General features: G+C 52.2%; 13 protein-coding genes across 13 annotated transcripts; 4 read left to right on the forward strand and 9 right to left on the reverse strand.

Annotated features, from left to right (window-relative positions):
• Positions 1-42: 42 nt before the first annotated feature.
• Positions 43-1,039, reverse strand: PPTG_16667 (hypothetical protein; the record flags this gene model as incomplete). Its single annotated transcript, XM_008914422.1, has 2 exons — positions 43-125; positions 241-1,039. The coding sequence occupies 2 exons, from the start codon at positions 1,037-1,039 to the stop codon at positions 43-45; spliced, it is 882 nt and encodes a 293-aa protein (XP_008912670.1).
• A 2,971-nt stretch (positions 1,040-4,010) lies between these two features.
• On the forward strand, positions 4,011-5,806 carry PPTG_16668 (hypothetical protein). Its single transcript, XM_008914423.1, has 3 exons — positions 4,011-4,155; positions 4,248-4,818; positions 4,885-5,806. The coding sequence occupies exons 1-3, from the start codon at positions 4,070-4,072 to the stop codon at positions 5,377-5,379; spliced, it is 1,152 nt and encodes a 383-aa protein (XP_008912671.1). The 5' UTR covers positions 4,011-4,069; the 3' UTR covers positions 5,380-5,806.
• On the reverse strand, positions 5,501-7,184 carry PPTG_16669 (hypothetical protein; the record flags this gene model as incomplete). The annotated part of the gene is made up of 8 exons (XM_008914424.1): positions 5,501-5,632; positions 5,698-5,772; positions 5,825-6,031; positions 6,104-6,181; positions 6,246-6,335; positions 6,408-6,600; positions 6,666-7,004; positions 7,063-7,184. 8 exons carry the CDS (start codon positions 7,182-7,184, stop codon positions 5,501-5,503), a joined length of 1,236 nt encoding a protein of 411 aa, XP_008912672.1.
• Positions 7,185-7,936: 752 nt separating this feature from the next.
• PPTG_16670 (hypothetical protein) lies at positions 7,937-8,353 on the reverse strand (the record flags this gene model as incomplete). Its single annotated transcript, XM_008914425.1, has 1 exon — positions 7,937-8,353. The coding sequence occupies one exon, from the start codon at positions 8,351-8,353 to the stop codon at positions 7,937-7,939; it is 417 nt and encodes a 138-aa protein (XP_008912673.1).
• Positions 8,354-9,029: 676 nt separating this feature from the next.
• On the reverse strand, positions 9,030-10,135 carry PPTG_16671 (hypothetical protein). Its single transcript, XM_008914426.1, has one exon. The coding sequence runs from the start codon at positions 9,771-9,773 to the stop codon at positions 9,144-9,146; it is 630 nt and encodes a 209-aa protein (XP_008912674.1). The 5' UTR covers positions 9,774-10,135; the 3' UTR covers positions 9,030-9,143.
• A 516-nt stretch (positions 10,136-10,651) lies between these two features.
• On the reverse strand, positions 10,652-11,852 carry PPTG_16672 (hypothetical protein). Its single transcript, XM_008914427.1, has one exon. It carries the CDS (start codon positions 11,840-11,842, stop codon positions 10,982-10,984), a length of 861 nt encoding a protein of 286 aa, XP_008912675.1. The 5' UTR covers positions 11,843-11,852; the 3' UTR covers positions 10,652-10,981.
• A 222-nt stretch (positions 11,853-12,074) lies between these two features.
• PPTG_23967 (hypothetical protein) lies at positions 12,075-12,648 on the forward strand. The gene has a single exon (XM_008914428.1). The coding sequence runs from the start codon at positions 12,197-12,199 to the stop codon at positions 12,614-12,616; it is 420 nt and encodes a 139-aa protein (XP_008912676.1). The 5' UTR covers positions 12,075-12,196; the 3' UTR covers positions 12,617-12,648.
• Positions 12,649-12,799: 151 nt separating this feature from the next.
• PPTG_16673 (hypothetical protein) lies at positions 12,800-13,855 on the reverse strand. The gene has a single exon (XM_008914429.1). The coding sequence runs from the start codon at positions 13,626-13,628 to the stop codon at positions 12,852-12,854; it is 777 nt and encodes a 258-aa protein (XP_008912677.1). The 5' UTR covers positions 13,629-13,855; the 3' UTR covers positions 12,800-12,851.
• Positions 13,856-14,252: 397 nt separating this feature from the next.
• PPTG_16674 (hypothetical protein) lies at positions 14,253-14,906 on the reverse strand (the record flags this gene model as incomplete). Its single annotated transcript, XM_008914430.1, has 1 exon — positions 14,253-14,906. The coding sequence occupies one exon, from the start codon at positions 14,904-14,906 to the stop codon at positions 14,253-14,255; it is 654 nt and encodes a 217-aa protein (XP_008912678.1).
• A 2,302-nt stretch (positions 14,907-17,208) lies between these two features.
• On the forward strand, positions 17,209-17,532 carry PPTG_16675 (hypothetical protein; the record flags this gene model as incomplete). The annotated part of the gene is made up of 1 exon (XM_008914431.1): positions 17,209-17,532. The coding sequence occupies one exon, from the start codon at positions 17,209-17,211 to the stop codon at positions 17,530-17,532; it is 324 nt and encodes a 107-aa protein (XP_008912679.1).
• A 997-nt stretch (positions 17,533-18,529) lies between these two features.
• PPTG_16676 (hypothetical protein) lies at positions 18,530-19,531 on the forward strand. Its single transcript, XM_008914432.1, has one exon. The coding sequence runs from the start codon at positions 18,620-18,622 to the stop codon at positions 19,340-19,342; it is 723 nt and encodes a 240-aa protein (XP_008912680.1). The 5' UTR covers positions 18,530-18,619; the 3' UTR covers positions 19,343-19,531.
• Positions 19,532-19,751: 220 nt separating this feature from the next.
• On the reverse strand, positions 19,752-20,889 carry PPTG_16677 (hypothetical protein). Its single transcript, XM_008914433.1, has one exon. The coding sequence runs from the start codon at positions 20,722-20,724 to the stop codon at positions 20,002-20,004; it is 723 nt and encodes a 240-aa protein (XP_008912681.1). The 5' UTR covers positions 20,725-20,889; the 3' UTR covers positions 19,752-20,001.
• Positions 20,890-21,645: 756 nt separating this feature from the next.
• On the reverse strand, positions 21,646-22,624 carry PPTG_16678 (hypothetical protein). Its single transcript, XM_008914434.1, has one exon. The coding sequence runs from the start codon at positions 22,562-22,564 to the stop codon at positions 21,821-21,823; it is 744 nt and encodes a 247-aa protein (XP_008912682.1). The 5' UTR covers positions 22,565-22,624; the 3' UTR covers positions 21,646-21,820.
• Between the last annotated feature and the right edge of the window lie 54 nt (positions 22,625-22,678).

The following is a 22,678-nucleotide window of genomic DNA, read 5'->3' on the forward strand; positions in this document are numbered from 1 at the left end:
CCGCAATGGCTTTCGACCACGTCTCGGCCGGTACAGTGTGGCTCAGCTTGTAACCGCGATTGTCGTTAGACGGCGACGCGTTGGACGCCGTGTCCTGCATCTCTTCCACACTGCTCCCGTTGTTGCTGACTGCGTATTGAATCCGGGGAAGCATCGAGTTGATATCAGTTCCTAGGACAGGACCGATGTGGCCGTCGCGGTCTCTCGGACTGTTGCTGGGGCCAGTCGTGCCATTCTCACTGCCGCTGGTCCCGTTGGATCGCATCTCCACGTGGTCCATCGGCGAGTCTCTAATGGGCATCGACCCCGCTGAACGTCTATGGTTGCCCACAAGGATGGTACGACGTTGTTGCTGCTGTAGATACTGTCGGTGGCGCTGGCTGAAGCTGTGTCGCAACTGAACTTGGCGCTGGAGCTCACTGTCAAATGGCATACGAGGGCCCGACGGGGACATGGAGTACATAACCCCGTGAGCTGGGTCCGAAGAGACGGAGCTGCATCTGCCTTTGCTCGCATCTTTCTCTTCGTCGTTGTTGTTGCCGCTGCTCAGGCTGCTGCCTGTAATCTGTGCTGAGCTGGTGCTCCAGCTGCTGTTATTTTTTTCATTGATATTGTTTCTGGTGCTGCTTGTATTGGCTGTAGGCTTGACTGTAGCGGTGTTGCTAGATCTCCGGCCGTGGGCTACTGGTAGTGCGGAGAGAAGTGGAGACACTTCGAGCCGCTCGGGTAGCCTAAATGTTGTTGCCGTCTTGTCTCCACTACTGCTATTGGTCGCCGCATCAAAAGCAAAGCTGTTAAAGTGGACGAATCCGTGTGCACGCTTAAACCCGATTACCCATCGGGACGGCGGGAAGTCAGGTGGGAGCGGCACGGCGCCGCCTTGACCGGCCACTGCACGCACTACCAGCCGCACGTCGTCGGACGTGATGTGCTTCTGTCGGCGATATTGCTCATTGAGCGCGCGCAGTACCTCCTTCTCGTCCGCGTCGCTCAAATAGCGGCGCACGGATTGATCCGCCACCTCGAAGCTACCGCTCATCTTCAGCCGACTAGTGGGTTCTGAATGTTCACCACACAATATTAATGGTTGTACATGAGGTAGTTCAGGTAGGACGAAAGTAGGACGAACAAATTGCTAAAAGTTAGCGCAAAAACGAAACATTTTTAAATTAGAGCAAACTTTAATTTTTAGTTTTTTTTAGATAATAGTCGGCTTCAAAAGTTGGTACAAACAAAAACTCTAAATGTCTATTTAGTCTCGCCATTTTGGCAGTCGTAGTCATCGACTACTGAACATTTTAGCGCTAGTAAGGTTCAAATACGTGCATGCCACTTCTCATTACAATGATGAGCTTAGAAAATGTATTGAACCAGAGTTGTTGCACCGTGCAAAGCGACAGCACCCCCAAACGTCAAGGCTCCCCAAAATAGGGAATATAAAGGAGATGTAAAGCCTGACTCACAAACCGCCGCCCTTGCTGCTCGTCTTGCTGCCTGCCAGCAATTACTGACCGTGCTTTTTCAGCAAATGGATGCGACCGCTCGATGATCGAATCGATCACAGCGAACAGCGCCGAATTCTGAGATGCCACCCCCTCACTCAGATTTGAAACGTCTGGAAAGATGCCTCGCTTGAGGCACGGGTGAGTATATCTGGGCCACAACGTATCTGTTAGTGACAGCGTATTGAGTCGTTGGCGCAACGACTTGTTGCGCAGATATCTGAGCTTAGCGTCGCACTGGTAAGCAACAAAGACACGCATCTTACATTTGCACTCAGTATGTTGTACTGAACCCAAATTTCAAAATATATCTTTCATTGTCAAAAACTCGAAAACAGGCCGACCAAAATAAAACAAAAGTGTGCGGTGACCTTCATTTCGAGACAGTCGAGTGAGACTTTACACCTCTGATTTCTAAACCTCATCATATGAGCCTCCAGCGTCGAGGTTTGTCCTCCGCCGCTCCAGGTGGGTCCGTCCGCCGGTACCTAAGCGAAGCGGACGAGAAGGAGGCACTACGCATGCTCAAGGAGAAATTACGCCGCCAGAAGCGCATCACGTCCGACGACGTGCGGCTGGCAGTGCGCTCAGTGGCCGGTCAAGACGGCGCCGTACCGCTCCCACCCGACTTTCCTCCGTCGGGCTGGGTGATCGAATTCAAGCGCGTGCATGGCTTCATACATTTCAACAGCTTCACTTTCGGTGCGGCGGCCAGCAGCAGCAGTAGCGGCAAGACGGCGGCAGCGTTTGGGCAACCCGAACGGCTCGAAGTCCCTCCGCTTTGTTCCTTAGTAGCTGCAGCCGACAATCGCAACTCCATTACAGTTACAGCTACTGGTAGAAAAAATATTAATGGGAAAAGTAACATTAGCTCGAGTATCGTCCTGGCACAAGTCACGGGCAGCAGCAGCGACGATGAGAAGGATACGAGCAAAGGCAGATGCAGCTCGGGCTCTTCGGATCCAGCTCAAGGGGTCATATACCCCATTTCCATTTCGGGTCCTCGTATGCCATTTGACAGCGAGATCCAGCGCCAAATTCAGCTGCGACACAGCTTCAACCAGCGCCACCGACAGTATCTACAGCAGCAACAACGTCGTGCCATCCTTGTGGGCAACTATAGACGTTCAGCGGGGTCGATGCCCATTAGAGACTCGCCAATGGACCACGTGGAGATGCGATCCAGCGGGACCAGCGGCAGTGAGAATGGCACGACTGGCCCCAGCAACAGTCCGAGAGATGATGATGACGTCGGACCTGTCCGCAGCAGTGATACCAGCTCGATGCTTCCCCGGATTCAATACGCAGTCAGCAACAACGGGAGCAGTGTGGAAGAGATGCAGGACACGGCGTCCAACGCGTCGTCGTCTAACGACAATCGCGGTTACAAGCTGAGCCACACTGTACCGGCCGAGACGTGGTCGAAAGCTATTGCAGCTGTTGAGCAGCAGGGAATGAGTCTACGCGCGGCCGCCAAGTTATACGGTGTTCACTTCGCGGCACTACATCGACGTGTTAAGAAGCGTGCACAAGCTATGCACGCAAAAGGCACCGATGGGTATTTCCACCCAAGTGACGAGGCTGGAATCATGCGCGTCGTTGTGGCTCGTGCCGAGCTGGGTGTGCTGATGACATTCGATGAGTTGATGCGGTTGGTGGAGGCCGCGGCGTTGCGAAAGCTACCGGACATCTCGATGGATTCGGCACGGAAGCTGTTAACCCGCTTTCAGTCTCGCAATGAGCAGTCGATCCGGCACATTATCGATGACTGGCCTCCACCTCGACCAGCAGTCAGTGCGTCATCAACCTCAGCAGAACATAAACGACCCCAGCACCAGCCATACTTGGAACACCCAGGGTTCAACTTTGGACGGAAGCCTCCAGTTGCCCTTCGATCTCCATCGGTGGGGACTTCTAGTCGAGCAGCAAGTGTAGCCGCTATGGCTGCTGCAAAGACGACTCTATTCGTCCCTCCCAGTCGTTTAGATCCTCCACCGTTGAGTGTTGGGAGTCGAACGGATGAGACGAGGAGATCCAGAATGCGATTGATGAACGGCAAAGGTTCCATGACAGTGGACACTGGTTTGTTGTCGGGTAAACCGAACGACCAGATGCTATATATGAGCCCTCGAGCGCGCTCAGAAAGAGACAGCGACGCTGTGATGGTTGTATAAATGGAGGAAGGAGTTATGTGGCGTGTATTGATCAGCATGAAGTGGACACTTATTAGCATTAAATGCCCGCATTTATTACGAACAAAACTGCGAATGAAGGCAATAAAAACAGTCAGTTCTTATGTCAGCAGCTGTACTAGTACCCTGGTCTTTGGTGCAGCCGCCATCGCGACAGCTACAGAATTTCGCTCGCCCTCGGCACACCTGCATGCGCCAACAATGGACAAAACTTCAACTTATTCCTTGAAGTGGTTCAACCTATCCAATGTCATATTAAAACCTCTATCATGCAATACGCTATCGTAACGCATAATAAATAAGATAATGCAGGTTTCGTTGTCCCCTTCATCGCAAAAGGATCCAATTCCCCAGTTCCAGAGGCGGCAGACGACAATGACGGACTTCATCGCCAAGGAACAGGCCGCGTACCCGGACATCGCACAGCGCTATCAGAAGCTCAAGGACCTGCACGTCCGCAAGTGCGTCTCTCTTCTCCTGCATTATATCCACAGGAACCTGCTAAAAGAATTCTACTTTCTCAACTAACAAAATGCTGCGTATATTCTCACAGACTTTACCATGAACTAACGGGCGAACTCGAAGCCTTTGTGCGTGACCCCATGTGCCACAAGCATCCGCAGAACCTGACCAGGCTGTACCAGGAGTTTATTCGCCCCTTTCAGGACAAACTCAACCAGATCCGCCTTGTGGTCATCTGCACCGAGATCAGCACGCAGTTCGCAGACCCTGCGAAGGCTCAGGAGTTCATGGAGCAACTCCTAGGCCAGCTGAGCACTAAGACGGCGCACGAGGCTGTTCTGCTGTGCAAGATGCAGATCGCACAGCTCAAGTTCCGTCGTGGCGCCGACTTTTTAGCCGAAGTGAAGGCTACAGTGGACGACGACAAGCAGGTGATCGAAGGCCTTGTGGGTGCGGAGCCAGTAGTTCATGCAGCCTACTACCGTGTGGCCTGTGACTACTATGGAGCACTGGGACCTGCCGATAAGTTTTACAAGAACGCGCTCATGTTCCTCGCCTACACGCAATACGATGAGATGCGTCCCAACGAACGCTTCGACCTAGCCGTAAACATCAGCATTGCTGCGCTCACTGGTGACGGCGTCTTTAACTTCGGTGAAGTGGTAAGGCAACACTGTTAAGATGATATTCTGGATGATAATATTGACATTTTAATTCTATTTTTCCAGTTGGCGACCCCGATCCTGCGCGCGCTGGAGGGCACGGACAAGCAGTGGCTCTCGGACCTACTGCACGCGTTCAATAAGGGCGATATTGACCGGTTTAACGAGATCGTGGGGCAGAACAGCAAGGAGTTTAACGCGCAGCCGGCGCTGGTGAGCAAGCAGGAGTACGTGAAGGAGAAGGTGGCTCTGCTGGCCTTGATGGTGCTAGTGTTCCAGCGTCCGTCGCATGAGCGCAACATCCCGTTCCATGAGATCGCAGAGGCTACGCGTCTGCCGTTGGAGCAGGTGGAATGGCTCGTGATGCGCGCGCTGTCGTGCAAGCTCATCAAGGGATCCATCGACCAGGTGGACGGCATCGTACGGGTTACGTGGGTGCAGCCACGTGTGCTGGACAACTCGCAGCTGCAGGAGCTCGTGACGCGTCTGGATGGCTGGGAGAAGAAGGTCAACTCAACGTTGCTGTATGTGGAGGAACAGACCCCCGAGCTATTCCAGTAGGCAGCCAGCCACTCTTAACTGCCTTTACAGTTGAATCAACAGCAAAACTAATGTCAAGGGTGGGAAAATGATACGATATACGGCTTGTTTGTGTGTTTTGTACAGGCCGAAGCTCAGATTATCAGTCATACCATCGACACCTCTGTTTGCTGTAGATAATTGGCGACTGTGTGGGCGCTTGGACTGTCATGGGACGTTGAAAGCCTTTTAGTCGTTCCTCAGACTTATCTGACCACCACGGCGTTCGGTACAACTGCGTAGGAATAATTAGTATTCATGAATATGGGCAAAAGAGCAGCTAAAACTGCTGGAACGAACCGGACTTGATCCTTGAACCGCCAATTTGAACGTGCTTCGAGCAGCAGCGTTATCCTTGATTTGCTCGGCGAGTTTCTAACATGACACAGATCAGTTGCTTGATGTGAATGCCAACAATAATTGTGACCTCGTGGTATGTTTCAATGTGATGCTTCCGTTGCCTATCGCGGTCCTCGCAGCTTTTGTCAAGACGCTCCTGCTCCTGTACGATATTTTCTCGTGCAGCCAGCTGCTGTTTGCGTTGTTCTTTAGCAGTGACAAGGTTTCGCTGGATCTGTTCATGATGCGATTTCTTCAACTGCTGCAATGATATTTTCTTTTGTTCAGATTGCAGCTTCAGTGGAAAGGTAAGAAATACATGTAGTTATGTTTCTGTTAATGACTCCATCGTCTAACGAAAACGTACCTCTTCCTGTTGTATCGTCTTGAGTCTGGTTTGGAGCTCCTTTTCTTTTTTTTTTCCAGTCATTTCCAACAAGTCATCCTGTCGGCAAAAGGCCGGAGGTTATTCAATACATCGAGGAACCATCCATGGATCGAATTCTTACTTGAATCAATTTCAACTCGTCATCGTCTACGTGGCCCCGAAAATGCAGCAGGGAAAATTCAAGGAGCGCCTGGCGTTGGGCCTCAAACAACTACATGTGCCACAATACTGAAGTAAAGCAGGTAGTGATGAAATGTAGCCAACAACTGCAAAGCTCTCCCACCTGAATGGCTTCGCGGACTGGCATGGAGTCAAGACGGTCGAAAAAACTTTGCGAAGACGCACCAACGGTAGCACGTCTTCGTGTAATTTCCAGCTGCCGAGCATACTTCTTTCGTGCTGCATCACGCGTATGGTCGACGTCACGGTTCACAACAGCTTCTCGCACTAATGAATCACGAGAGGATTTTATAGGTCTGAAACAATTCAGGAAGTGAAGAAGTTAGTGACCTGCTAAAGGTGATCAAAGTCTGCAGCGTACGTGAAGAAGCCTCGATCACGCTGTTGTGTCAGCGGACGACTACTGTTTGTTTTAGCTTGGAAAGTCTTGCTCACTTTGGTGGTATTTGGTGGTGACATCTCCAGTAGCTCCGTTGTAGCTGCCCCGTATTCAGGTGAAGACAATAAAACAAATGACCGATCTGCACCCACCCGTCGCGTGATTTTCAGCGGAGAAAGCTGTGGCGCTTGCTCAGCAAGTGGCTCTAATGATACATCGAGATTGAGGTCAGCGAACATGGCGCTTTTGATGGAGTTGAGACTTGGTAGCGGCGAAAGACTCCTAGCGCCACATAATACCGGAATCGGAGGTCCGAGATGCCTGTAGAAACGTAGGGTCAGAGTTGTACAACAAACGCCGCAACTGAACCGTGGTTTACCTGTCTGAAGACGCGTACGAGGATACTTTTTCGCGTTCGTGGTTCAAAAGTTGGGTTAACCGCTTGCGGCGGAGATCACCTGGCTTCCTCTTGCTGCCGATTTGCCTCGACACGGGACCCATAGCGTGAAGGCGAGCGTATGGAAGCTGCAAAACCTGTGGACGTCTTGGATCCGATAGGTCTTGTATTTTTAGCTCGTTGTTTCAACAGGTTTACGAGTGAGTTTGGCTTTGTATTGATTTGGAGATTGTTTCTGTTAGCTACGCAGAAAACTCACTGCAGTACAAAGATCTATGGTTTGCATTCCCTTCCGATGAGAAATGCAGGTTAGACTTGATCTCGTCGCGGTTCGCTTCGGTCATCGGGCCAGGGGGAGTAAGGTGCACGTCTGCGTACTCCCCGAACGACTTGAAACTGGTTGCGTGACATCAGTGTTTGGGTGTCCTTGGAAACAAAATGCTACCATCGCTGCGTTCGCGGAGGCGGCTGGGGACGAGTGCATTCGATCTAACTCCTTCGATCAGAGTCCAATCGAATGGGATAACGGGGTATTAGTTGAAAGATTCTTGGTGCGTGGTTGCGTGCATGGCCAAGCTCCCAAGTGGAGGATGAATTCTTGATCATCTGCTCGATCGTTTGCTAGATGCACTGACTTCGATCACCAGTGCTGCGATCAACCAGATACTGAGTCAATAGTCGAAGATGGAGTAGTTTACTGCATCAGTTTGAGTGAGAAGTGAAGCGTCTTCTCAACGCTAGGGGGTGGCTGCATCTTCATGTCAAAAGTTGAATCAACCTCTTGTGGTATGTTCTGGTGCTTGAGAGAAGGAAGAGGAGATCACTGACAAGTTGAAGACCGTCGACTCAAAGTCGACTAGCAGCCGGCGAATCCGACCCCGAGCGAGGGGCGTGAGGGGGACAGCGGCGACATGAAGAACACGGGCATGTGGTGGTCGATAACCGGCTGTGCAGGAGTGGGGGCTTTCATTCTGGCGAGACGAGACGCCAACGTACTGCCGTTGGGCGAAGTGAGTTCGCCGGAAGGGAACGCCGAGTTGTCGCTACCGCAGAAGAAGAGGAACTGCGGACGCTCGTTGGTGGAGCTGTGGCGGCTGCTGCGACGAGCCTCGAAGGCAGCCGAGTTGTTCACCGTCGTCATTTTCTCGAACTGCTCGAGTGTGAGCACGCGGAAGCTGCCGGTCGTGTTAGTAGCCGTAGAGGCTTTGGCCGCAGAATCAGCAGAACGACGGAAGAGGCCGCCGAGGCCGATGGCACGCATGAAGGCTCGCATGATAGTTACTGGGGCTTGCTGGTATTGGTACGTTACTGCGGAACGTTTGATTCGAGTCACGCGAGTCGAATTGGGGAATGACACCAAGCTGGACTTGCGGGGGCATTGCCATCAGGTTCGAGCCTGGAAGCCACCATGGTCGGTGAGCCAGAAAAGCTGCGGAGACCTGATCGCTCGCTTCAACCAAGTGTTACAGCTGGCCAGACGTGTAAAGGACCAGGTTGCACGCCGTTCCAAGTCTCATGTCCCGTTCAAATTTTATTTGCTCACAAAAACAGAGATAATGGGGCTCATGTTTGGACACAACACTCATTCTTATTACTCCAATCCAAGACACATGCCCAGGCGGAACGAGGCATTTCATTCGTGACGGTAAAATCCAGCGTGTTTGCCTGGCGTAGGCTACGCCGTAGCTGCCGTGGCGGTCGCCTGGTATCCAAATAGCGCGCATTTGCATCGACGACCAAGTATTCCAATAATTGGTTTCTCGGCTGCGTGGGGCTCCGATCCGCTGTGTCCCCACTCGGAGCGTTGTGATGGTCAGTTGTGAAATGTTACGGTCATTGCGTGTACTACACGTTCTTCTAACAACTTGACACTGCCAAGTTGGCAGCCATGCTGACGAACCACGCAAGTTGCGACTATCCTCTGTCAAAAGCGCCAATGCTAGAAAATTAGGCGGGTGCAGCAAGAAAAACTCATTCTAAAGGCTGTATTACGCCCCAAACAGGGGCGCTATAGATAATGGGGGACGTGGAGATACACGCATGCTTACATATATCGACGCTGCTCATCTGGAGTAGCGCATACTGTAGTAACCTGTACTGCGTCGCGATGTTCGCTGTTCAGATATTTTGAAGAGGTGCGGGGAGTAGATCGGTGCTGACATTGGAGACTGTAGTGGTGTATCTCTTGGCGAGAAGAAGCACGGCATCTCGTGGTTAATTCGTGGTGACTCAATCGACGCCGCTGGGCTCATGGGTTCCACGTAATTGGAGATCATATCGCTGCGATATCCGTTCGAGTAAAGTCCTCCTGCTGACGTGGGCGTGGGGGGATCGCTGCCGCCGTAGAACAAGAACTGCACCTGCCTCTCATCCTCCTCCTCATACGAGTAATTGGATGGCGAGTCCGAGTTTGATCCCGACCTCGATCCTGAAGAAGACAGTGTCTTCGATTGATGCTCTCTGGTGCCTACCTGACTGCTCGCGAATGGGGGAAGCGACGATGGAGGGCGGGACGGAGTGATGTTGTACTTGACGTCGTGCTCCCAGCGGTTGAACATCTGCGGAGACCTGCGGACACCGGGCGACGTCTTGCGGTAGTAGTCTGGGTCTAGTACATCGCAGCAGCTTGTGCAGTCCTCAAAAGGTCGACACACGAAGTCCCAAACGCTATGGAAGAAATCGGACAGTCCCATTGTTGATCGTCAGAAGTCTCTGTTGCAGTCGTTCCTGTTTCCTGTATAGCGAGCGCGATTCGACCTGTAGTTGCGCTAAAGCGTCTTCCACTGCTAAAGCACTTGATAGATAATGGCGGTGAAGAGGAGGGCTAGTGAATTGATCAGCGCTGGTGGCGAGTACGTCCGTCAACGGCCGCGTCTTTTCTGACTGTGCGAGGAGGGACCTTTGTGTCGCCACCCGATAGAGCACACAGCTCAGAGATATTCCCCCCTCCACACATGCGCTGCATACTGCGGCGCGGCACAGCGCATGCGTGGTCATAAAAGACCCGTTGGAACATCTCGTTTGTCTGAATACTTTTGTGCGAATAGCCGTTGTGTGTACGATTGTAAGAGTGCAGGCTACTTGCACAATTCAAAGTGCTGACTACTTGCATATGGCAGTCACTATGTTGGCAAAAATGCTTGCACCTTGGAGCACTACAGTCACTACAAGAAGTATTGTTGGCTCTCGGTAGCCCGCGCGTGGATTTCAAGCGCTGCTGCTTCGGTGTGTAGTGAAACTAATGGGTGGAGAATGGATATGAGCCGGTTGGCATCGTCGTGTTGGTGTCGCATCTTAACTCAAGCCAAAATTCTTGAGCAGCAGGCTTGGAATATCGCACGATGGGGCCATATGGGAGTCTGACTCAGCAACCACATTTAATGTGGCTTCAACTATACCGTGGTTTGCACTGGTTTACCTAGAAGGCGATACGGCTAGGGGAGCCACAAGAAAGAGCAACAGCGTCAAGGAATCCGCTCGCGAGGCGAAAAGCTGCTTTTGAATAAGACTGTGCGCGTAGCGTCGATGCATCGTGCAGATAGCAGAGAGCATCAACGGACGCTCACAGCAACTCAGAAATGGCAGACAAACCAACAGTGAATCCACAGGCTCGTAAAGTCCTTCGAGAGAGCAAAGCTGGATTATTCCTCTACGCATTTTCATCACTTCGTGTCTCCTCTTACATTAAATTGGCTGGATTCGTGACCATATCAACTACGCGAGCACCCATCCAAAAGCAATCGTGAGGCAAGTCCGTTGGTGTCTGTGGTGTCTGTATTTCCGAAACTTACTCTGCTTTCTCCCCTCTATCGATATGCTAACGCTACTGCTACTTCTTACACCAAAAAATAGTTAAAAATCATCCATCGCCAACCCGTCAGACTTGATCCTTCCCATAAGATTAAAACTCGTACTCTTTCGGGTCCGGCAGGATGCTGCTGCGGCGCATATGCTCCACCAAAGGCGGTGAGAAGAAGAGCGGCATCTTAGCTTGAAGCGACGGACGGATATCATTCTCATGCAGATCATCCAGTTCCGACGGCCTCAGCTCCGGCTGGAACGTGCTGTCGACGTCGCTGCCTCCGAAGAAGAGGAAGGAGACACGTTGAGGTTCCGCTCCCGACTCGTCGCTCGAGTCGGCCATCAGCAGCTCTGACGGGTCGGTGGGCGACTGCTTGGTCTTGTTGAAAGACAAGGGGCTGGCTTTCTTCTCCGTCGTGGGGTGCTCAACTGTAGCTTTCTTCACTTTCTTGGCCGGCGGCTCATCCGGGTGGGGCGAGGAGGCCGCCGACTCGTTCTCCTGGATGGGGGCGGTCTCGGGGGCCGCCACGGCCGCTACTTCGAGCGGCGCTTCTGGGAACGACCCGCGATGCGAGTGAGACCAGCGTGACCAGCGCGATGTGCGGCGTTGCGAGGCCTCACTGTCGCTAGGCTCCATCGCGTCGTCCACGTCGCTGGCTTTGCGCTTAAAGAGGCCGCCGATAGCGCGCATAATGCCGCGGGTCTTGCGTTTGGTGGGCGGTTCTGCAGCCGCGGCGTGGACAGGTCCGGGAGCCGGCTGCTCCTTCGCGGGCGCAGCCTCGGGTGCCGACTGCGGGGGGAAGTTCGGCACCGGCGGGGGCGGCGCACGCGGACGCGCCGGCGCCGGGGACGGAGCGGATTGGGACTCCGTTGCGGGCATCAGAGAAGAGCTCAGCTGTCGCGGGGAACTCGGAGAATGAGGGAGCGCGAGGAAACATGGGTTCGTGTCTGGTTGTATCATTGCAGCTTTTTTGCTGTTTTGCACCGTTTCTGTATGCCGCATGTCGCTTTTGCTCCCGTTCAGGTGTTGATAGAAGCACAACGTGGATTGAAGGGAGATGGTAGTTACTTTGTCGAATAGATGCGGTACAATGAATTGATCAACTACTTCATGAGCGCGAAAGACAGAGCCTTTTGAATATACTGCCATGCGCTGGAATGTTGCAATCTTTCAAGCATAAAACATCAATTCGCGATCTGATTTCGGATCCAAGCGCTCATTGCCAACCTTGTCAAGGGCACTTCGAGCAGTACCCAGCGTCTCGGCGTTCGTTGACGCCGTTGCAAGTTGTTTTCGCGGCACCGAGCATAGAAGATGTGCTTTTCGTCGCCATCGTTGGGCATTCAAACTTTTGAACAAAGCCCCAACGCGAGGTGCCAGCAGAGCTGTCTCGTTATTCCGTCGCTTGGCGTGTGTGGCTTGTGCTGCCTCGGATGCAGGCTAACGATGGGGAATCGCGCTGCCGTCACTTCCGTGCTGTGGCAGGTCGGAACATCAGCCCTTGCAGAAAGTCGGCGATACTTAAACATGGACGCTTGGATTGTACACTGTACGCGAGGCCACGAAATTCGTTTGGTCGATGCTCAAGAAAGCGCAAAGCAGAGCTGTCCAAGGCAACGTTGGACGTACGCAGCGCACCAAATGTTACTAGTACTAGATGGTAGCATGCTTACTGCAGTCTGCAACACTCTGGACAGCACTGCTTTACATTCCGTCGGTCTAGTGTATGCCTAAACAATAATCCACTACACTGTTGTGTCTAGCAAGTCCTCCTGGAAATCTCGTGAACCAAATTGAAGTGCATCTCTACAGTCGTATATCGCCTAGCAACCAATCATCGTTCAGTGTAGCCATTGACTAATTTGCCTCATTGCACTGTAGTAAACCTCATCACCACTACCTTCGGCGGAAGAATGCTTCCTCTAAGCTTAACAATAAAATCGATGTATTTGAATCAGCCTGGTTATCCTCAAAAGCGTGGCACGAATAGCGGTGGCATGTTGGACACCAATGTCGATTTTACGGGGACAGTCGTTGTGAAAGACGGCGTCGCACTGTACCGCGCCAGTCGGGCTTTCGATCGAGCCCGCCGGTGTCTTACATCCAGGCTGTTGTCATCTGGGCAGCCCGTGAAGAACAAGAACTCCATGGGCGCAGTATCCGCCAATTTGTCGTCTACTACAGGCATGCTCTCATCGCTCACCCGGCCCATGGACGATGAACGCATAGCCCAGATCTCTGCCAAGATCTCCTGGTCTGACATGACACTGCAATCGCTCACGGTGGTAGTAGATAGCAAAGCGATTCGGTTGCAGCTGCCACCTCTTTCTCTCACTGACCTGTCGGACTTTTTGGCGAGTTTCTGCATCTTGCGAGCTTCTTTTCGCTCTTGTTTGACCGCACGTTCCAATGCCTTGCGGAGTTTCTTCTGCTCCTTCTTGGCAACCTCGACAGGGCCTTGTGCTCGAAACGAGCGCAAAGAGTTCATCAACCCGCGGTGATCCGGACACGCAGCGCTGCCCTTCACGTAGAATGACGAAGAGATCGATCGATTGCTGCGAATATCGAACTCGACGGACGTGGCCTCCATATATGGTATGTGTACAACACCTTTCACGGTTGAAACTTCCTGTACGCGCCGCGATGATCGGCTCCGCATAATTCGCCGCTGTTCTCTTTCGCCGCGACGGTGGCGTCGTCCGAGCGAGCTAAGGCTAAAGAATCGAGCGAGACTGAAGAGAGGCATTCCCGCCTTCGTCTATGCGGTATCCGGTGATTTTGGTTGTGATCCCGTTGCTCGCACCGAGAAGCTATTTAGCCAATTCCACTAACTGTGTTCACCACCATTGACTTCTGCATTGGCGGCTGTCCATCGGACGTCTCACGGATTCATGGATAGGACACTGAGTTGTGGTCGAGCAGCTCGATGTGTGTTTTTGCAGTCATGCGACGTTTTGTAGGGTTCTCCAGCCGTCTTCTCAAAAAATGTTATCAGATAGGTAATAGCTTAGTTTGCGGGTAGTAGCAGCTCCATATGTGTATCATGGCACGCGAAAAGAATCGCTTTATTTGTGAATTTATAAGCCGCAACCATTCCTATGTTGAAGACACCAACCAATTATAAAGCATGTTCCCTAGTTTGTAGCTTTTCAAGTGATATGAGCGCACCGAACAGCATTCGGCAGGTGATCTTATGCATGTCAGAACCCACATCCGAGCCAGCTGAAAACTCTCACGCTGTTTTCCAGTCGAGTTTGTTCACATGCAACCTTGGCCCAGAACTTGGATAAATGGCTGCATACACTGATCCGACAAGAATCACGAATAGAGTTTATTTCATTTTTAAGCAATCGATCTTCGCGATAAAATGCTACACGCTGAGAGGGTGTTGCAGGTGTTGGTCTGCCAGGAAGTCGTTCAGCAGCTTTGAAACGATCTCGAATCGCCCGCATGGGGTACATCCTGAGCGATATGAAATGTCTTTGGCCGCACGAAGTAGCAGGTTCATGAACATCTCCAGGCGGTGCTCACGGTTGCGCACCAAGTAGTCGTGCAAGCCCGTAGCGATTGTTATGCTGTTGCTTGGAAAGCGCGGTGGAAACACGCTCGAGTGGACGAGCTCCCGTACACGAGAGCAATATGGGCACCACCGCGCGTGGCTCTTGTCTTTGGGAATATTCACCGCTTCGCTGATGCATTCGCGTAGCGTACGGAACGCCGAATAACGATGCTCCACTGAGTAGTCTGGACTCCGGTCATCTGTCGTACACTTGTTCTTCTTCGCGATACCTTTCGGCGTTGATTGCAAGAAGACTTCTAACGCATACGCCGTCACGTGCCCTCCTTCCTTGGCTTTACACATTTTCACATGATGGATGCTGTTCAGCACAACGGCTACCTTGGCACGAGACAATTGGGAAAGCTGCAAGTCTTTGATCAGACTAGAGCCCTCGCTGGTACGCTCAGTGTCCGTATCACTAGTGCTGGTGGAAAAGTCGAAATCGTTGTAGTTATCACGGGGCATGACTTCGTCTTGACGTCTATTTCGACTTGTTTATCACCAAGGTGGTAATTTTTGTTGTGTTTAAAGTCTGACAGCCAGACTCTCTCATCGGCGCCAATCTACGCTATACATGTACTAGACGACTGGAGTCGGGAGTCATCATTGATGATGATGAAAATTCAAGGTTGAACCAGTCGATGTAAGACTAAAATTTAATGTTGACACTTTTGGTGGCGTGGCTCATCGTCGGTAGTGTAGAAGGGATCAGTGAAGGGCAATATTCCATAATGATATTAATGAAGTCTGAACTTGTAGAAAAATGAATAATGCCATTATTTTGCATTATGTTAATGCGTACAGGCATTCTACGATCCAATCGATTCAACTGTGTACACATCCCACAAGTACATGAGCAACATTAGCATCTCCAGCGTTGACGGATATTTGTCACGATGGTCAAATTCAAGCTCAGACAACACGGCCGACATGCCCGGTGACTCACTGGCGGTGAGGACGTGATTGTGTGGTCGCATGATTATGAAGATGATTATGAAGTGCCTTTGCTTACGGGGCAGTTTATGAAGTTGCTTGCTGACGCAGCACAAGTCTCCGGTGCACTAGGAGCCCCCTAGTGCTTTACATGTACCAGGACTAGTTGGTGGTCCTGCTTTGTTTTGCTCATTACTAAATTAGCTTCTTCGACACAATTCGGGTATCGCGATAAAATTTTAGCTTCCGTAGGTCCGAATAAGCAACCTTTACCGACGCGAAGAACGGTTCACACTCGTTGGACGTCGGTAAGTGAGCGCTACATCCTCACAAAGTAAGTTTGAACGGTACAATGAGCACTAGGCAACTGGAAAGTCGTAGAAGGGCGCATACGGAAGCCTTGATTGGTCAAATTCACGAGCACTGTTAAACGAAAAAGCTTTGTTATGAGGCTGTGCTGGAAATTTGGTTTTACATGTTAGGGTGACTCCACCGGTATTTGGATATACTTTAATGTTATTAAATAACTAAACGTATTGTGCTTTGCTAGACTTTTCGGGATTTTCGAGTGTAATTAGTACGACATATCCAGTGCGAATTATCTTTAAATCGTACTGGAGTACGATTTCTTACAATCGTACATCGTCTTACTGGCACCAAGTAGTGCGGTCAAGTATTGCACGTTCGACTTAGCTCATCGAATACGAATAAGCATCGGTTTGACACTTTCTAATAATCCCATTTTCCGCTAAACCGTACTGAAAACACGATTTGAGCAACATTCTTTCAAAGATTCCATGGCATACCGCTAACTACGGACTCTAATTAGTGCACTAATTAGTAGAGCAAACTGGAGGAAAAACACAATAAAATGTTTCCGGACTGAATTCGTGCAGGAGAGCTTCATTCGTACGACCAGAAAGTACGGGTTTTGAGCAGATTTGGTCAGAAGACCGGTTTTTCTTCTAGTGTGGACTCTGACCAAAGATTTCCATTTTGTATAAAAGATGGTGAAAAAACGCAAAGAAAATTGTTGACAAAAAATAAATATTTGAATATTGTAAATGCAATTTATTTTTTCGCCTTATTATTTTTTCCGGATCCCTGCGAAGGATATCAATGATGTGTGTTTGTACGGTGTCGATTCTCGCCAAGTGTAAAGCTACACGCACTATGTGTATCTCCATAGCAAGGCACCCAATTTGCTGCCGCGGGTGCACGCCTGAAGTCGCAAATAAAGTCAATACCAGTAACGAAAAAGGTTCCTCAAACATATCCGCTTCAATCAGTATTTTACTTGCTGGCGGCGAGTGAATCCCATTGCAAAAGACAGTCTAGTTGCCGCATCGCCGGCATTGCTGCAAAATCCATCGCCGCAATATCCAGCCAGCAACACGCATCAATTTATTCGGACATACGGCTGCATTATCGAATTACCTGAAACACGGCATCAAACCGTCATTTGCTTTTACATGCACTGCACCTGGTGCAGTGAACGCTGTCGCTGACGGCCAATCATCAATTATGATCGGATCCACTTCAACGTGAGCTGTGCATCAAAGCCTACAGAACCAACGTGCCCGAATTCTCTTCTTTACCCGCAGCGTGCCCAGCCAGATCTACTCGAGGAAGAACCGCCAGCGAGTTGCTGACGCTGCACAAAGTTTAGTCCAATTCGCAACGTCAACGTCTGGCGAGGAAGTGCGTATCTACATCCATACGGGCCACGGGCTGCTCAGAAAGAAGCGCCTGCAATTTGAGCGAGAGATGAAAATGTCCTGTGTACCAGGTGGAGCACCGATATTCGGAATTCCGCGAGCTGCGGAGGCGCATCATGAAGACCGTTAGAGCGCGAGGAGGCAGATATCACCAGCACTGCTCGTACTGCAGCCGCGTCAAGTTCATCGACTCGTCGACCAGCTTCCCACCTCGCGTGCCGAACCGCGGACTCATGGCAACATGCACAGGCTGGCGCCAGATCTGCACGCACTTCCGCAAGCGACAACTCGAAAGCTTCGTGAACCAGTTGCTCAAGGCAGCAAAAGATCTGTCGTACCGCACAGGAAGAGGGCAGTGCGAGCGGTTCCTCGTGGTCTCACAGATCCTCAGCTCGTTTCTGTCGGCGCCAAGTATGCTGGCAACGGAGAGCGTCTGGTAATCCAATTGTTGGATTCCAATATGCGTTTCTGCTGACGGTTGCCTGTTGCCACGTTACAGCAAGTGATCAACTCTTAAGTAGTCTTATTGGTCTTCGCTGGTATGTCAGGGAGAGATAGGAAAGCAGGTCCATGCTGATTAATATAATGCTGTTCGTCACGCGTCGCGTTCATCATGAATCCATTTGCTCTACAGCGGGTGAAGTTCTTCACATTTTGAAAAGCTTCGCAGTCGATACTGCTCAGACCGCAAAGGTGTGTGCAGATCGATTGTGTCTGTTATCCGCCGCGACAGTCATTGGTTGTTCTAGAACGTTAGGAGTCGATGCACAACAAATGTGGACGCGTCCGAGCCCTTTGAGCAGCGTATGTGCGACGCGCCAGTATCGGTGGTACGAGAGATGCCATGGCGATTTGTACCGCGATGCACTGTATGCGCTCACGACATAGCAGCTCTTGTCGCAAGTAGACGAGCACGAATCATAGAGACCCACGCCCGATCTAGCGACGCCGGTCCTCATGGCATGAGGTCATGTCTGCAATACGTTGGGGGTACGAGTCGTACCTTACGACGGGTTACGCTCGCCCGGCGCTGCACCGTAAAGTTGAACCCATGTCGAAGTTATGGTTCCTTCAAGCTGGAGGACCTGCTGCACTCCACACTGTTGACGGCAGCGAGCTGGTCGGTGACGGTTCGAGTCATACCTTGGTGAGCTACTGTTGTTGCCACCCTCGAGCCTGGAGGGCACATCGCCTAGTAGGCAAAGCCTACCTTTACAGTCACTTTCGGGTGATAGCATCGTTTGAGAGAAAATGGCTTCGCTTTTCATTACGAAAACCGATCTTGAACCGGTATTGCACCTCTAAAAAACTATCAGACCCGATGTGGCAACCATCTTCACCCCATACTCCCACTTCGCCCACTACAGTAAACATTTCTGCGTCTTTTTTCCACCCCTTCAAGATCACCGACAAAATAAATCGCCAGCCAAAAAGGCAGCAGTGATGCTGGAGCCGAGCCACAAACGAACACGCAGCTTCGAGCGAAGGTGTCTGACTCACAAGGATTGACTGCCAACAAATCGAAGAATGGTGCCCACCACGAGCGACTTGGACGAGATGGATGCCGTCACGGACTCGGCGAGCGATCGCTCTAGCCTCGACGCACTGGAACTGGGTGCGCGGCTGTCACAGCTATCCCGCGCCAAGGTGGCCGTGGCGCTCAACAGTGTTCACCACGTGCAGATGTGCACGAGTTACGACCGAGAGGAGCACGTGACGGTGTACGTGCTGGACGTGTTCCTGCAGTCGGCGCCGAGAGGTCTGCCGAGCTGCATCGCGACGACGTCGGCGTCAACAACTCAGCACAGGCACAAGGAGAGCAAGCGCGAACGCAGGCGGCGCGAGCTGCGCGAGAAGGATGAGCTTCGCGCAGACTACCAGGTGGAGCACCGCTACTCGACGTTCCGTGCGCTACGCGAGCGCATCGGCGAAGTTGTGGCGGCGCCCAAGGACAAGTCACATCCGCAGTGGTGTCCGTATTGCACGCGTGTGCGGGAACTCGTGAACTCGGGCGTGTTTCCGTCGCGGTTCCCGAATGGCAGTGTAGCTACCGTCATAGGCTTACACAAGCTGCTCGTGCGCAACCGTGAGGATCGGCTGGAGTCGTTCGTGAACTTGCTGCTACGCGCCGCCAAGGACGTGTCTTATCGCTCCGGGTGCAATCCATGCGGCCGGTTCGAGGTAGTGTCGACGCTACTAAGCGACTTCCTGACGGAGCCGCACCTGCGGACAGCGGGCAGCGCGTGGTGACGGAGACATCCAGCTAGACCAAGGGGTCGGAACGATCCCGGAGAGCCAGCCGACCAGCGAGGAAGCGTGGTTGGCAGCGGCGCAGTAGATTAGACACGGATTTGGTGCATCGGTTGGGTGTAGTGGCGTATAACTTGGCGTAAACGAACGTGCAGCGCGCGCCTGGGTATTCACAGAGTTTTTCACAGAGTTTTTGAGTTGTTCGTTTTGGCGTGTTTGCGGTCGTTGTTGCAGCCGAGTTGAGGATGCACTATTTTTTTGTGCCGTCGGGATCAGCATGGAGTAATCTCGCCAGGTTTCTTCTCACAACCGAAAAGGACGGTGGATCCGCTACAATACATGTACTGACGCACTGGAAATCTAGCATGCCCAATCTGTACTTGCAGGACACAGCACAAAATTGGGCAGTGATGAATTTTATAAAAGTAGAGATGCAAACGTGCAGTATCCCATCATTGTGAGTGAGACGGCGGTAAAACTTTTATGTGAATATCCAGGCGCGCGCTGCACGTTCGTTTACGCCAAGTTATACGCCACTACACCCAACCGATGCACCAAATCCGTGTCTAATCTACTGCGCCGCTGCCAACCACGCTTCCTCGCTGGTCGGCTGGCTCTCCGGGATCGTTCCGACCCCTTGGTCTAGCTGGATGTCTCCGTCACCACGCGCTGCCCGCTGTCCGCAGGTGCGGCTCCGTCAGGAAGTCGCTTAGTAGCGTCGACACTACCTCGAACCGGCCGCATGGATTGCACCCGGAGCGATAAGACACGTCCTTGGCGGCGCGTAGCAGCAAGTTCACGAACGACTCCAGCCGATCCTCACGGTTGCGCACGAGCAGCTTGTGTAAGCCTATGACGGTAGCTACACTGCCATTCGGGAACCGCGACGGAAACACGCCCGAGTTCACGAGTTCCCGCACACGCGTGCAATACGGACACCACTGCGGATGTGACTTGTCCTTGGGCGCCACCACAACTTCGCCGATGCGCTCGCGTAGCGCACGGAACGTCGAGTAGCGGTGCTCCACCTGGTAGTCTGCGCGAAGCTCATCCTTCTCGCGCAGCTCGCGCCGCCTGCGTTCGCGCTTGCTCTCCTTGTGCCTGTGCTGAGTTGTTGACGCCGACGTCGTCGCGATGCAGCTCGGCAGACCTCTCGGCGCCGACTGCAGGAACACGTCCAGCACGTACACCGTCACGTGCTCCTCTCGGTCGTAACTCGTGCACATCTGCACGTGGTGAACACTGTTGAGCGCCACGGCCACCTTGGCGCGGGATAGCTGTGACAGCCGCGCACCCAGCTCCAGTGCGTCGAGGCTAGAGCGATCGCTCGCCGAGTCCGTGACGGCATCCATCTCGTCCAAGTCGCTCGTGGTGGGCACCATTCTTCGATTTGTTGGCAGTCAATCCTTGTGAGTCAGACACCTTCGCTCGAAGCTGCGTGTTCGTTTGTGGCTCGGCTCCAGCCGCACTTGCATCACTGCTGCCTTTTTGGCTGGCGATTTATTTTGTCGGTGATCTTGAAGGGGTGGAAAAAAGACGCAGAAATGTTTACTGTAGTGGGCGAAGTGGGAGTATGGGGTGAAGATGGTTGCCACATCGGGTCTGATAGTTTTTTAGAGGTGCAATACCGGTTCAAGATCGGTTTTCGTAATGAAAAGCGAAGCCATTTTCTCTCAAACGATGCTATCACCCGAAAGTGACTGTAAAGGTAGGCTTTGCCTACTAGGCGATGTGCCCTCCAGGCTCGAGGGTGGCAACAACAGTAGCTCACCAAGGTATGACTCGAACCGTCACCGACCAGCTCGCTGCCGTCAACAGTGTGGAGTGCAGCAGGTCCTCCAGCTTGAAGGAACCATAACTTCGACATGGGTTCAACTTTACGGTGCAGCGCCGGGCGAGCGTAACCCGTCGTAAGGTACGACTCGTACCCCCAACGTATTGCAGACATGACCTCATGCCATGAGGACCGGCGTCGCTAGATCGGGCGTGGGTCTCTATGATTCGTGCTCGTCTACTTGCGACAAGAGCTGCTATGTCGTGAGCGCATACAGTGCATCGCGGTACAAATCGCCATGGCATCTCTCGTACCACCGATACTGGCGCGTCGCACATACGCTGCTCAAAGGGCTCGGACGCGTCCACATTTGTTATGCATCGACTCCTAACGTTCTAGAACAACCAATGACTGTCGCGGCGGATAACAGACACAATCGATCTGCACACACCTTTGCGGTCTGAGCAGTATCGACTGCGAAGCTTTTCAAAATGTGAAGAACTTCACCCGCTGTAGAGCAAATGGATTCGTGATGAACGCGACGCGTGACGAACAGCATTATATTAATCAGCATGGACCTGCTTTCCTATCCCTCCCTGACATACCAGCGAAGACCAATAAGACTACTTAAGAGTTGATCACTTGCTGTAACGTGGCAACAGGCAACCGTCAGCAGAAACGCATATTGGAATCCAACAATTGGATTACCACACGCTCTCCGTTGCCAGCATACTTGGCGCCGACAGAAACGAGCTGAGGATCTGTGAGACCACGAGGAACCGCTCGCACTGCCCTCTTCCTGTGCGGTACGACAGATCTTTTGCTGCCTTGAGCAACTGGTTCACGAAGCTTTCGAGTTGCCGCTTGCGGAAGTGCGTGCAGATCTGGCGCCAGCCTGTGCATGTTGCCATGAGTCCGCGGTTCGGCACGCGAGGTGGGAAGCTGGTCGACGAGTCGATGAACTTGACGCGGCTGCAGTACGAGCAGTGCTGGTGATATCTGCCTCCTCGCGCTCTAACGGTCTCCATGATGCGCCTCCTCAGCTCGCGGAATTCCGAATATCGGTGCTCCACCTGGTACAGGGGGCATTCCATCTCTCGTTCGAGTCGCAGACGCTTCTTTCGCTGGCCTTCGGACTCACCAAGGCCGGGCGGTGGTGGAAGACCCTTTTGCACGAAGCGCAGGTAGACGTTCAAGACGTAGACGGTAGCACCATCCTTGGTCTCGTTGTTGGTGGCACAGATTTTGATGTGGTGGATCTGGTTAAGCTTCATAGAGAACTTGGACATGGCAGAGAGGTGCGAGAGGCGGCCAAGACCACTTGGCCACTGCTCGCCTAGCTCGTCACTGTCTTCAGGCGAGCTGGCCGTGGTGATCTGGCTAGGTATGCTGCTACACCTTTGGAGTTCGGAGACATCGCTGTCGCTGGTAGTTGGCCTGGGTCTCATGTTGGTTGGTTTTACTTTGGCAAAGGAAATTCTGATGTGATTCGCAACTTTCTTCGGGAGTGCAGTCGGTTGTACGCTACAGAAAGGCCCAAGTTGAAGATGGTTAGCCAATGA

Source organism: Phytophthora parasitica, assembly GCF_000247585.1.
Source record: "Phytophthora parasitica INRA-310 unplaced genomic scaffold supercont2.60, whole genome shotgun sequence".
Classification (NCBI taxonomy): domain Eukaryota; phylum Oomycota; class Peronosporomycetes; order Peronosporales; family Peronosporaceae; genus Phytophthora; species Phytophthora nicotianae.

Excerpts from the sequence above, each read along its gene's own strand:
- PPTG_16668 (XM_008914423.1), top strand. The coding sequence starts at position 4,070 with ATGACGGACTTCATCGCCAAGGAACAGGCCGCGTACCCGGACATCGCA. Across the intron at positions 4,156-4,247 it reads AAGGACCTGCACGTCCGCAA|ACTTTACCATGAACTAACGG; the intron begins GTGCGTCTCTCT and ends ATATTCTCACAG. Across the intron at positions 4,819-4,884 it reads TCTTTAACTTCGGTGAAGTG|TTGGCGACCCCGATCCTGCG; the intron begins GTAAGGCAACAC and ends CTATTTTTCCAG.
- PPTG_16671 (XM_008914426.1), bottom strand. The coding sequence starts at position 9,773 with ATGGGACTGTCCGATTTCTTCCATAGCGTTTGGGACTTCGTGTGTCGA.
- PPTG_16672 (XM_008914427.1), bottom strand. The coding sequence starts at position 11,842 with ATGATACAACCAGACACGAACCCATGTTTCCTCGCGCTCCCTCATTCT.
- PPTG_23967 (XM_008914428.1), top strand. The coding sequence starts at position 12,197 with ATGTGCTTTTCGTCGCCATCGTTGGGCATTCAAACTTTTGAACAAAGC.
- PPTG_16673 (XM_008914429.1), bottom strand. The coding sequence starts at position 13,628 with ATGCCTCTCTTCAGTCTCGCTCGATTCTTTAGCCTTAGCTCGCTCGGA.
- PPTG_16676 (XM_008914432.1), top strand. The coding sequence starts at position 18,620 with ATGGTGCCCACCACGAGCGACTTGGACGAGATGGATGCCGTCACGGAC.
- PPTG_16677 (XM_008914433.1), bottom strand. The coding sequence starts at position 20,724 with ATGGTGCCCACCACGAGCGACTTGGACGAGATGGATGCCGTCACGGAC.
- PPTG_16678 (XM_008914434.1), bottom strand. The coding sequence starts at position 22,564 with ATGAGACCCAGGCCAACTACCAGCGACAGCGATGTCTCCGAACTCCAA.